The 13,569-nt window shown below is 45.5% G+C and overlaps 1 protein-coding gene across 2 annotated transcripts in view; it reads right to left on the bottom strand.

Moving 5' to 3' along the window:
- The window catches only part of rassf3 (Ras association domain family member 3), a 43,960-nt gene that overhangs the window by 18,152 nt on the left and 12,239 nt on the right, over window positions 1-13,569 (bottom strand). The window contains exon 1 of one of the 2 annotated variants that reach the window (XM_064939976.1): window positions 9,631-9,954. The exons of the other annotated variant lie outside the window; for it this stretch is intronic. Coding sequence (XP_064796048.1) covers window positions 9,631-9,753 — 123 coding nt within the window. The 5' untranslated portion in view covers window positions 9,754-9,954. Of the gene's footprint in view, window positions 1-9,630; window positions 9,955-13,569 lie in introns of those variants that run through there. 2 annotated transcript variants of the gene reach the window in all.

Genomic DNA, 13,569 nt, shown 5'->3' with positions numbered 1-13,569 from the left:
GCCTATAACATGGCATTGAGCAATGGGAGACACATAGGGAATACAGCAACAAATAGCACTAGGCCCAGCACTGTTCCTCTGTCTTCCTGATCCACTTCTCGCTTTAGAGTGGATCTCCATCTCAGAGACAAAACAGGCTTGGCTTCAGACAGGTCTAGTTTCAGTAACATGGAAAACATTCGTATAGAGCAACACAATGAGGATAATAAAGAGGGATGAAAAACAGGTGTGTCTGTGGCAAGAGACAGGAATACAATAGAACACACAAGAGAGCAGAATGCGGAATATGGGGACGACTGAGCAGATGTGATACTATGTGGTTCACTTGGGGAGGAAGTACTTGTCTGACTAACGACTCATAGTGTCTACCATAGAAAACTGCCACGGAGGTATGAAGCGGCAAGGAGCTAGCCTGCAGAACTAGTCTATGGGGAGTAGCATTGACCCACTCTCTATCATGTCTAACTCGCACTTAGCAAAGACAGACAGGAACCATTCTGCAGAGAGCGTAACAAGAGCAATAGCACCAACACGCTCCGCAAGACTACTCAGTCGGCAATGAATTGAAGGTCCTTGGCTGCAAGGTACAGACTGTCACATCAAACACAACCTCCGGGAAGCTACTGTACTAACAGTTCCAAGCCAGTCAAAACAGGCTCACACTATAACTGTAGACTAAACTCTGACGATCAAAACTGCACTACTTTAAATCAACGTTGATGAAAGGCTCTCAACTGGAGTATGGAGACATTGAAAAGCCTCTCATAGTGAAACTGAAGGTCTGTTAAAACCTGTTAAGGCTAAGGACAATACTGCCCCCTTTGGAGGAATTGCGTGCCCATAGTAAACAGAAAACAAATCTGTCCAAAAGTGCTAATATATGCATATAATAATTATTATTGAATAGAAAACACTCTAAAGCTTCTAAAACCGTTCGAATTATGTCTGTATGTAAAGCAGAACTCACAGGGCAGCCATTCTCCCAAACTCTCTCTCATCACGAAAGTTGGGCCAACTTTGACATCATCGCCCCCACCCTTCCCAACCAGCTATTGATCTGGAGACACTTTCTATGTCTTCCACTAATGTCCTCATTCAGTACAGCGTTTAATTGTGCAAATCCCACGGGTTTTGACCTAAGTGTCGCGAGAAATACCAAGTCAGGAGAGCGCGTAATTTAAAGAGACGTCATTTTGTTCCAGAATGCTTGAGAGCAAGCAAGAATGTCCGATAGATTAGATAATTGTTTTGTACGCTTAGAACATCCTAAAGCTTGATTCTGCACTTAGTTTGACCAGTGTAGTCGACATATAATATGTAATTTTGAAGTTGATGCGCAACTGTTCGTGACCAGAAGTAATTTTTGGTAGCATTTCAGCTGGAACTTGCAGCATATGCTAATACAAAGACACACGACTTGAAACCAAACGATGTTTTGAGTAAGTATGACTTCTTCCACTACATTCTGATCGAAGACCATCAAAGGTAAGGGAATATTTGTTGTAATTTTGTGTTTCTGTTGACTCTTGATTCTGTTGAGAAATATTGCTTACGTCTGAGCGCCGCCTCAGATGATTGAATAGTGCGCGATTTCTGTAACGAGAAAAAGAAATGTGACAAAGCGATTGAATTAAGAAGCAGTGTATCTTTCTAACTATATGTAGAACATGTATATTTAGTCAAAGTTTATGATGTGTATTGCTGTTATCTGGCGGAGTTATCTATAATTTCTCCGTACATTTCTGTAGCATGTTTTGAACATGGCTCAATGTAAACGGAGATTTATGGATATAAATTGCATATTATTGAAAAAACATAAATGTACTGTGTAACATGTCCTATTACTGTCATCTGATGAAGATTTTCAAAAGGTTAGTGAATTATTTCTTTTAATCCTGCGTTTGTGATTGCATCTTTTGTTTGACAAAATGGCTACATATTGTATGTGTCTTTGTGGTGGTTTGATATACATATGTGCTATGTTTTCGCCGTAAAACATTTTAGAAATCTGACTCGCTGGGCAGATGAACAAGGTGATTATCTTTCATTTGAGCTATTGGACTTGTTAATGTGTGGAGGTTAAATATTTCTAAGAATATTTTTGCATTCTGTGCGCCATCTTTTGAGTTGAGCGTGGGGGGGGGGGGGGGTGCCCTTGGGGAATGTGGTACCGTGATGTCGTTAATAATATTGGCCTAAAGGCAGCTAGCTAACCGGCATTAACTAACTATAGGCTACTCTCCTGTGACAATAATTGTCTGTCTGTCTGTCTGACATTAGATAGATAAGCGGCAGTAGCCTACTACAACTATAGCGGCCCTGTTCCGAGAAGCACAGTAGTCACGTTTTACCATGAGCATGTTTAAAACTGAATAAGTGCTGAATTAAATCCATTCAAAATAGAAGTAAGAACACATGATATCAGGGTTGTGTAACGCATTAATGCATGCTTAGACCATAGTCAGGCACTAACCAAGTGCAGAAAAACAGCATACAGAGGCTCTATAGGGTTACAAAGCCACACTTACCAACCTGTCCACGCTCTCTGTGAGGGAATGGGACAGGGGTGTGTTGTTGCTTTTGCTACCATGAATAAACCAATACAACTTGGACATGACAGGTCACAGACCCCCGAGGCTCAGTAACCTCTAAGCACCAATAGAAACTTGAACAGGCCCATCTCTGGCACAATGGAGTGTGATATGAATGGTTTGGCTGACGAAGAGGACTGTGCTGACAGAAGCCGTAGCCAAAGCCTTCACTAAAATCAGACACAGCTTCAGTACTAGCCAGGGCGGAGACCAGCAGCTATAGCCACACAGTTCAGTGACTGGAGCAGCCAGCCATAGCGGGGCGGTGACTGGAGCAGCCAGCCATAGCGGGGCGGTGACTGGAGCAGCCAGCCATAGCGGGGCGGTGACTGGAGCAGCCAGCCATAGCGGGGCGGTGACTAAAACCCAGAGAAAGATAATAAGGCTCAGTGAAGACACCAGTAATTGCAGCTTTATCTGTTGTTTTACAATGCCACAATCCATAGGCATAATTGGTCCCTGTGCCCAAGAACGCAAAGGTAACCTGCCTAAATTAGTACCGCCCCGAAGCACTCACGTCTGCAGCCATGAAGTGCTTTGAAAGGCTGGTCATGCCTCACATCAACACCATCATCCCGGAAACCCTAGACCAATTCGCATACCGCACCAACAGATCCACAGATGATGCGATCTCTATTTCACTCCACACTGCCCTTTCACACCTGGACAAAATGAACACCTATGTGAGAATGTTATTCATTGACTACAGCTCAGCGTTCCAACCCCACAGTGCCCTCAAAGCTCATCACTAAGCTAAGGACCCTGGGACTAAACACCTCCCTCCGCAACTGGATCCTGGACTTCCTGACAGGCAGCCCCCAGGTGGTAAGGGTAGGCAACAACACAGGTGTCCCTCAGGTGTGTGCTTATTCCCTTCCTGTACTCCCGGTTTACCCACGACTGCATGGCCAAGCACGACTCCAACACCATCATTACGTTTGCTGGCGACAACGGTGGTAGGCATGATCACCGACAACAATGAGACAGCCTATAGGGAGGTCGTCAGAGACCTGGCAGTGTGGTGCTAGGACAACAACCTATCCCTCAACATAAGACAAAGGAGGTGACCGTGGACTACAGAAAGAGGGAGGGGCATCGAATATGCCCCCCTTCACATTGACAAGGCTTAGGAGAGCAGATGGAGAGCTTCAAGTTCCTTGGTGTCTACATCACCAACAAACTATCATGGTGCAAACACACACCAGTCAAGGGCACCACTAACACATTAATTTCACTAACCTGTACCCCCGCACATTGACTCAATACCTGTACCCCCTGTATATAGCCTCATTATTGTTACTTGTGTAAATATTTTCTTAACACTTATTTTCTTAAAACTGCATTGTTGGTTAGGAACTTGTAAGCATTTCAAGGTATTGTATTCGGCACGTGATAAATACAATTTGATTTAAATTAGGCAAATGGTGTTCATTATGCTGGGAGGGCTGGAACACCCCATGCGAGTGTATTGAGAGTGCTGGGATACCCACCAACACTGCAATAAACACATTTGGCCCACAGTAAAGAATGGGTTTCCACAAAACTCTGGCCTGAGCAACTTCAATCGCATCTCTCCAAGACGTCCTGTTTCATGGACCGACAAGTGACATGATTGAGCAGCTGATACACTGTATACATTTAAATGTACACATGTCAATGGGTATAGCTAGCAAGTAGCTACGAGATCCAATTTACTCCATGCTGTTGGCATGTCCTCCCTTTCTCGCTCTCCTCTCACGTAGTGTGCAATGATGTGTGTGGCGCTTGTACGTAATGTGTAATGATGTGTGCAGATACCATGCGCAGTGTGTGATTGTGGTAGAGTAATTACAGCCACAGCCAATTTCTCTAACTGCTCCCAGAAACAGCATATGGTAGCCAGGGATCTTCAAGGATAGTGACCCACAACCCTCTGCTCTGTACCTGTTGGCATCTGACCCTAGCCAGGGGAAATGAGAGGGTGGTGGCTGACACCCATCACCCAAATGACCACCTGGATACCCTTCCTAGTGTGTAATAGACACCTTTAGGCCAGGTGTCTTCTGGGACCTATGAGTAAGAACCAGCTCCTATTGGGCCTCAGTAGTTCTAATACAGGGCATTATTCAGGATAATGATAGTTTGTTGTCCAGAGGAGAGGGGATTCTCTCAGACAGTGAGGGGGTGTGTCTAATAGACCACCTGTTCTGTTGTCTTGCTAGGATGGGACATGACCACAGGTGATACAGTTCAGTAGGTCTGGAAGCTTGATCAAGTGCTGCCGTTCCATAACTGATGTGGCTGTGCATGCACGAGTAGTCGAGCACACACACACGGGTCCAGTGTTTAACAAACACCTCATCTGCTCCATGACGCAGGCAGTCTGAAAGGTAATCATATTATCAAGGAGCCTGCTCTGTGTGTGAGTGTGGGGGGGGGGGGGGGGAGAGACTGCGATAGCAACCGGGGCCATTGCAAAAACAATCAAATTGAGTTTCCTCTGGAACAGAACACTTAGAGCAGCAGGCAGTTATAAAAAGGGCTTTATGTAACATGCAGGCAGGTCATGCAACAGCAACATAAGAGAGGAAGACTGGCAGCGGATCATGATGCAGCCTACTCCCATGCCAACTCCCTGCAGTAAAACCCACCTTTGGAGCAGTCTTTTTTTCAACATGGCTCTGTTTGGTATGTAGGCTCGATGACGTGGGGCCCCGTTTTGCATTTCTAAACTAAGAAGCACGTTTCCATAATCAGCCTTTTTTTTATCAGTAGCTGTGATGGCTGAATTGGTGGAGTATGCTGTGTGGGTCTTGCTTTGTTTAGCTGAAGTATGAAAACAGAGAAACGGTTGACATTCTCTCCTTTCTGCAGCAGAACAAAACTCACAACAGTAGGAAGGAAACAGGCCTGCATGGCACCCGTTGACACAAACACACGGTGCACAGGCACACACAGCTGAGTCGAGCTGAGCAGTGTTTATGGCTGGCTTGGTTGTGAACATAAACAGATGAAAGCCTCAGGGACTCTTCTTCAAACAGTCTGTACCTCAAGTGGTGCCCCGAGCCCTCTGCCACTGCTTAGCCATGCTATTCTATCTCCTATCATTAACACGCCATATCGAAACACACATAAAGAGACACGAAAGGCTTTGTGTAAGGTTGATGAAGGTACAACTGCTTGGACAGCAAGTATTCACCGCTTGGACAGCAAGTATATATATAACTTGTTAATTACACAGATCTATTGGAGATCTCCCTGGAGCAGATCCTACATTTTGTCTAGGCTGGGTGTGCCACTGAAACTCTTCATCTCCAAATCTAAAGACTCAAGTCAGAGGAGTCATCCCTCTCACACACACACACAGACCGGTATGCTGGAAAAAACAGACACCCAGTCCCTGAATAGCAGAGACAAAGCTCTCAGGCGTTCTCACTTCTTCTGGAACAGGCGTCTGGAGAGGTCTGGCTGCCGTTATGTAAACTCACAGCAGACTGAAGGTTCTAGTGTGAGTTTGAGATTGGCTGGGTCTCCTGGAAGTCTTCTCTTTCACTCAGACCTTTTCCACTCCCTGAAAGCTAGTGCTAAGTAAACGCAAGCACAGTACGGCCCAGGAGGAAGAGCAGGCCTGGTGAACAGGTTTGTTGTATGTACTTTGGACTTGCATGTTTGTTTACATTTCCTCATTTCCTACAGCAAGATGACAAGCAGGACAAAATGGAGGAACTGTGGTAAATGTGATACTGTAATAATTAGGGCAAGGACGATACCAATAGCGCAATATTTTTGGGATTGCAAAAACGAAAACACGAAGCAGACCAAACGCCTTGGTCCTTTAAAAACCTGCAGTATGTAAAGTATTGTGTGCTATTGCTTGGGAAATTAATGTGACTCTGGATGACAACATAATGGTGTTTGTTTTCAACATAAGTGGCTGATTTACTAAAGATAAATCCTCTTCATGTTGTGTTTCCTTGCCACAATACTAACATGGCAAGGAAGTTAGTCCCAGCTCTAGGAATAATGCACAACTTGTCGCAGTGCTAACAGCATCACTACAGATCCTGGTTCGATCCCAAGCTGTGTCAAAGCCGGCCACGACAGGGAGACCCATGAGGCAGCGCACAATTGGCCCAGCACCGTACGGGTTAGTGGAGGGTTTGGCTGGCCGTCCTTGTCCCATCGCGCTCTAGCAACTGCTGTGGCGGGCCAGGCGCAATGCACGCTGACTAGGTTACCAGGTGTACGGTGTTTCCTGGCTTCCGCTTTAAGCGAGCAATGTGTCAAGAAGCAGTGCGGCTTGGCGGGGTCATGTTTCAGAGGATGCACGGCTCTCGGCATTCACCTCTCCCGAGTCAGTACGGGAATTCCAGCGATGGGACTAGACTGTTACTACCAATTGGATAGCACCATTTTTTAATAAAAATAAAAACATACGTTATGCACAACTTGAACTGAAAGTGACAGCAAACAGAACCAGATACAATCAGGAACTGTAACACAATAGCTGAGGAACTAGGGGTGGCAGAGGGGGAGACGCGTGAGGGAGGGTGTGTTAATGGATTGTGTGGTTGATCAAGGTCCTGACATGCGTTTGCACACCATGCTGCCAGGTAATGTCACAGACAAGTCAAACCCAGCCTCCCTGAACGTGTGTGTGGGGGCACTGCCACTGCCATCAAAACCCTCCTGTACTTACACAGGAATATAGTCTGCGGGACTGAGATCCAACTAAAAGGGGCCTTTTCCCACCAGCAGCAGCAGCGACGGTAAGGGAGGCTAAAGCAGCTTCTTTATCTGTAGCTACCACAGAAACCATGGGTGTGATTCCATCCCCTTCTAGTTATCTGGGGCATCCTCTGGTCCGGACAGAGCAGTGTTTCTGATGTCTGATGAAGACCGATACTAGGCTGTTTCTTTCCCTCTCTCTGTTGGACAGATCTCTCTCCATCTGGAAACAGAGAGCACTCAAGGAGAGAAACTGAAATGCATTATTGTTGTACAGCACCCTAAACACACAAACAGCCACCGCTTGTCCTCCACTCCACTCAACCCAACCAACAGCCCCCTCTGTGACCGAGGCAGCCTATAGTTTTATATAGGAAGACTGCCAGAGGAGATAATGCGTGATGATTATCTTACATAAGCGTCTGCCGTTGTTGACTTTGGAGCAGAGCAACAAATAACAGCCCTCTCTTCCTACACGGCTGCCATGTTAGATTGAAACAGACCAACTCACTCCCAAACAGCTCTACTAAAACCTAACTATTTGAAGTATTCATTTAACTAGGCAAGTCAGTTAAGAACAAATTCCTATTTACAATGACGGCGTAACAAACCTTAACCCAGATGACGCTGGGCCAATTGTGACCCCGCCCCATGGGACTTTCAATCATGGCCGGTTGTTGATACAGCCTGGAATCAAAACCAGGGTCTGTAGTGACGCCGCTAACACTGAGATGCAATGCCTTAGACCGCTGTGCCACTCAGGAGCTAATACGATAACTATAACTAAGACTACACACACTCTTATACCAAACACCTATTATGACTAATGTACTATACAGCAATATATCTATCACATAGCTCCACTACAAACCCATTAGGGTTCTCTCCTCCCGTATACAGAAAGAGGGCTGTGAGTTACTGAGAAGTCCACAGTATTAGCTAGCTACCCTGGAGACACAGACTAGCTGAGGAGGGTTATGAGGCCCCGTCACTCAGAAGCTGTGCCGCCGCCGTGTGTGTCTATTGCAGCTGTTTCCCAGCAGCCCAGGCAGAGTCAGAGCTTTGAGTGTCCATGGTGCTAAGGGGTAAACAGAAAGACTAGAGGCATATTGAAGCTGAAACCTTGTAAAGACACACACCACAATGAACAGGCACTCTTGGTTAAACATGGGCCAAGGGCAACAGAGAATCTGAATCGTCACAAAAACCATTGCGCAAGAGGAGACATTGCTACGGAAGAAACTAACTAGCCCCTCATCTTTATCATTAACTGGTAGTTTAACTGTTTTTTCCTGGGGCTGTCAGGGGGGGGAGGAAGGAGAGTTATCTAAGCCCATGAAACCTATTTGAAACTAGTAGCAGTGGCATAACTAATGGCACCATCAAGAACAGTACATTTAAAAAGGCATTAAATCATCCACATGGTACTGGATGAATAGAACCCCATACAGCAGGATTTGAGCTGCTGGAGGGTTAACTGGAGGGGCTACCATGAGAGACCCTCTGAGTGACGTTTCACTCACAATAACACAATTGTGGGTGCAGACACAGCATTATGCTTAGTGGGCAAGTCCCTTCATGGCATAGTGTGTGTGTTGCATGGGACACTTTGTCCGCAGCCTGGCATGGAATATGACTTGGTCAAGGTCATATGGAAATATGAGAGGTCAGGCTGAGAAGAGTTTGCAAGCTCAACACACACATAGTGAATGCAGTTGTGTGTGAAAGACAGAACAATAACTTACATTATATGCAGAGTCTTGAGTCTGGGAGACAGACCAGTATAGATGAGCACAAATTGACCTACTTATGAGTTCCAGAACCCATAGTCAGGATGTTATGGGCTTTAACCCAATCAGGGGCTAAAGGTCTCCTCTGGCATGCACGTTAACCAACTCTTCCACTGTTTAAAATACAACTATACAATTTAATTGTTGACTATAGCTCAAAATATAAAGTGTTAGGGGCACCTAAATTGCTATCCTATCAAAGTATGATCCCACGTGGTTCTGAAATATATTATCTGCACGTGCCACTCAGATTACGGCTATAAATTGTCCACCATCAGATTAGCTCCATTCAAATCTAAAATCATAAAGCCTGGCAAACCAATACGGATTTAGCCTAAACAAATAATTGATAGCTACAGTTAGCTCATGAGACGGCTCGCCAGCCTGCCTGCCATTGGTTACATTGAACATACTGTAGAGCAGAACTGCACGCGAAACTGGTAACTCCTTAAATTAACACGTTAGCAACAGGTCGCTAACGTCATATGACAAAACACAGTAGCGAACAGGTGAGGCGTTGGCACAAATTAAAGTTAATGTACCTTGCACTGGGTTGGTTTCCCTGAAGGCTTCCTGAAGAACGAAGTTCTGGCGGTGAAAAAATACTCTTCGGAGTCCTCCTCTAAACTACTGTAGCCACTACTCATGGTGCTAGTCCACGTCATTTGAGGAGAAAACTAATCTCTTCAAATTTGGCTGCAGCAAAGCAACAACTTGAAAATAAAGTTGGCTACACCTCCGCAAACTTGTTTTGTGAACCGCAAAAAGCCCAACACTTTCCAACGCTCGAATCCTCCGTTCACTCTTCAACCAACTACTGATGAATCCTCACAATCTAGCAACTATGGAGCCGCTGTCTGTCAGCCGCTCTGAAGACACGCCTACTAGAATTCATTGAAAAGTCCTCTATAGAAATCACCTTTGACTTCCTTCCTCTTCTTCTTCGTGTGGCTTTCCGGCAGTCTAGACGCTGTGTTGCTGCCGTTTACAGGTCGGAGAGCAGATTGCACATTTTGGTCACCCCCCCACCAAAAAAGGGAAAAGAGGAATTGGACAAATTTAAATTGCACCACCATCTAACCATACAACTATACACTATCCCCAAAAACCCACCACCCCATCCCACTATTTTTGCCCGATGGATGGAACCCCTTCTCTCAAATCTTCCTGTAGAACTTCTGCACTAACATCTCTCACACCCAAATATTTATCTGCTACTGCAACTACCACATCTATCTTCAGTGGTGTCTGCTCAATCAGTGAAGTGCAGATGATCACCATGGCTATAACCGCAAGAAATCCAACCTTACTAAAACTCATCCTTTCTGGCTCGCTCTCTTCAGGCCTGCTCACTGGGGGGCTCCCAGTCGACTCACTCACCCTCGGGCTATCCTCTATACTCTTCGCTGCCTTAGCATAGGAAACTTTCTGACCCACTCGAACCCTGGCAATCTCAACCTGTCTCTCTTTCACAGGGCACTTCATATCCCCAGCTGCATTGGCACCCTCACAGTTGACACACAGTGCTTTCTCTATCCCAACAGTACACTCCCTCTGACTATGCTCTCATGCACATTTCTCACATCGTGGGATTTCCCTTCTACATTACTGCTGCAACATGTCCAAAACCTTGGCACCTAAAGCACCGTAGCGGGTTCGGAACATAGGCCCTCACAGAATAGCAAATATAACCTAACCTTAACAGGTAGAAACTCTGGGTCAAAGCTCAACAAAACAGACAGGGTATTTTCAGTCTTGCCATCGGGTCTACATCTCACCAAATGGCGGAAGTCACAAACACTAGGAATCTTCATTTTCATTTGATCCACCTCTACATTCAACACTTCCCCACAGGGCACCCCTTTCAGCGGTGCCCTGCTCAGGAGAGCAAAGCACACCACAGGTTGAACCCCGAGCTGCGTGACTTAAAGCACCCGCTTCCTCTGGGAGGCAGATACATAAAAAATCTAAACAATTCCACTTCTCGAAACTTCCGATGTAACCATTCCCAGTTTATCCTTTACCCAGCTTGACACAACGTACGGGTTGCCCAAAAAGCCGGAATCAACCCTTTTCTAAAATCTCACTCCGACCGGTCCAAAATCATCTCTGGTAGGATTCTCGGGGCAAACGTTGAAAGACTCTACCACACCTGCTGCCGCAGGTAGGACCACTACATCCTGGACTGGCTCAACTCCAGTGCTCACCACTGCCGACGGACTCCATTTCAAGATCCTCAAGGTTCTCAAGAGAGCATGAAGACCTATAAGTAAGATGATTTGGTTTGTAATCAGGAGACGTAAGTATGTACAGTATGTACTCCTCAAACTCAGGAGACAAACCTCTGATCTTTAGGCACCATTCTTGCGCTTTCGCGTCATCGCACCTCTTTCGCCTCTTCCCAACCTACAGTTTCCACCGGCTTCTCCATTACATTCACATCAATGAAGTGAAACCCATAGTTATTTCATTCTGTCTTGCTTCCCACCTCCTGCCTCTCATACTTTTCTTTCCTTAGTCAGTGTGGCACTTGATGACATACTCCCATGTGGCGCAACGGTCTAAGGCACTGCTTCTCAGTGCAAGAGGCGTCACTACAGTCCCTGGTTAGATTCCAGGCTGAATCACATCCGGCCGTGATTGAGAGTCCCATAGGGCGGCGCACAATAGGCCCAGCGTCGTCCGGGTTTGGCCAGGGTAGGCTGTCATTGTAAATACGAATTTGTTCTTAACTGTCTAGTTAAATAAAAGTGACATTATTTTTTATACTGTAGGTCTATATGCTCAGCACTTCCACTCATCATCAAATAATCCATATGAATCCATAAGTGCACACATCCTAAAGAGACAACATAACATCTGCATGCCACTTACCTCAATGAACATGCAGCATAGCGAAGCTAGCTTTCTTATTTTCCTTCCCTGCAACATGCTGCTTTACCCGAGCTCCAGGACCAACTAAACTAAAAATGCAGACCAAAGGCATTTAATACTTTAGACTTACATACGCCCAGATGAATGGGTGGAACATCAGGCGTTCAGTCAGACCAACCTTTTAAAATCCCCAGTGACCCTTGATAGTTGTGGTAGTGTGTGTTTGTGTGTCTCTAAGTGTGTACATGTCAAAAACCCCTGCCTATCTACCAGAACCACATATAACCTATATATAAAATCAGAATGTCTTGCCCCTTTCTAAACTCTGCATAGGCCTATGGGATCCACCCTAACACAGCTCAATGTGCTCGGACGGGATTCTGTAGCCAGGGGTAACATGACATCATCAGTAACCAGGAAATGGGACACGAGAACCCTACGCAGGAACTCCGGTTCAACTGCATTCTCACCTTTCAATCCAAACTGGTCAAGGCATTGGTTATAGTGACCTGGGGCCCATCTCTGGTCCATCTCTACCATATGAGGACAACATTAGTTATGTAAATGTTTGGCATGGATGAAGAAAAGCTGAATAAAAACACCCAAATTAAAGCCTTGTTCTCTGTTAGACATGAGACTGGGTTGGGTTCTAGCCAGGAATAAACCCCTCTCTGCTACTGACTCTAATTCCCTGATGTTGGTTGGCTTTCTCTCCTACTGGCATTGATCACAGCGAGTCATGAAAATGTAATCAATTCAGCAGCAGCTTCTCATGCTGTTGTTACGACAACCACCCATGCAGTGTCAGATAATCTGTTGTATAAGTATTAATAAACATTCTTAAAAACACATTTGGTGTTTGACTGTGGGGAGGCTAGCTGGCTCCTGGGTTTATTTGGTTATAAATGTGTAATATGTTTTTTATTCATGTTTTAACTCAGTGGTGGTGTTTTTAGTGTCTGATAAAGTTGTCTTGCATCAGCCAATAAATGGAACCCATTACTGCGATTCTCAGAGAGCATAGCTGTAATGCTTTAACAGCCATAATGAAAAGTGCATGCAGTTCATTTCTATTAGGATTTTAGTTGCCTAAGGCTTTTTTCTAAGTACATTTCTACATGGCTCCTCCTGTGTAGCCTGTTCTTTAACACACTAATATCATACAACTAACTAGCCCACCCAGTCACTAGAAAGGATGTTACAATGTCAGATACTGGGTCAAACGTATGTAACATCTGTAGTGAATAAGGCGTACAACCCTTATCCTGACCACACCCAACACATACTGTAGCAGGCTTCTTGGGGGTTTATGGAGGGAAAGCCCTAATTTAAACCCAGAGTGCAGAGGCGACCTAAAAATAACCTAGGAGCACTGGAACAGCCAAACCCTTCAACCACACCACAGCCTGGCCAGAGAAGATTCATACAGCTGGCCTCTCTGTCCAGTTCTCTTGCAGTCTCAGAGCCAACTGCCCACATGTCTGTCAAGGACAAACTATACAGTCCACTAGAACCCTGTCTAACCAACAGCTTCTGGTCAGGTAGAGTGATGGGCACTAGTTGTTATGGCTTCCGTGGCCTGTATTTCTGTAGTACTGTCCTGACTT

The sequence above is a fragment of the Oncorhynchus masou genome, chromosome 27, assembly GCF_036934945.1.
Source record: "Oncorhynchus masou masou isolate Uvic2021 chromosome 27, UVic_Omas_1.1, whole genome shotgun sequence".
NCBI lineage: Eukaryota > Metazoa > Chordata > Actinopteri > Salmoniformes > Salmonidae > Oncorhynchus > Oncorhynchus masou.
This window is presented reverse-complemented; position numbering and strand designations above follow the sequence as displayed.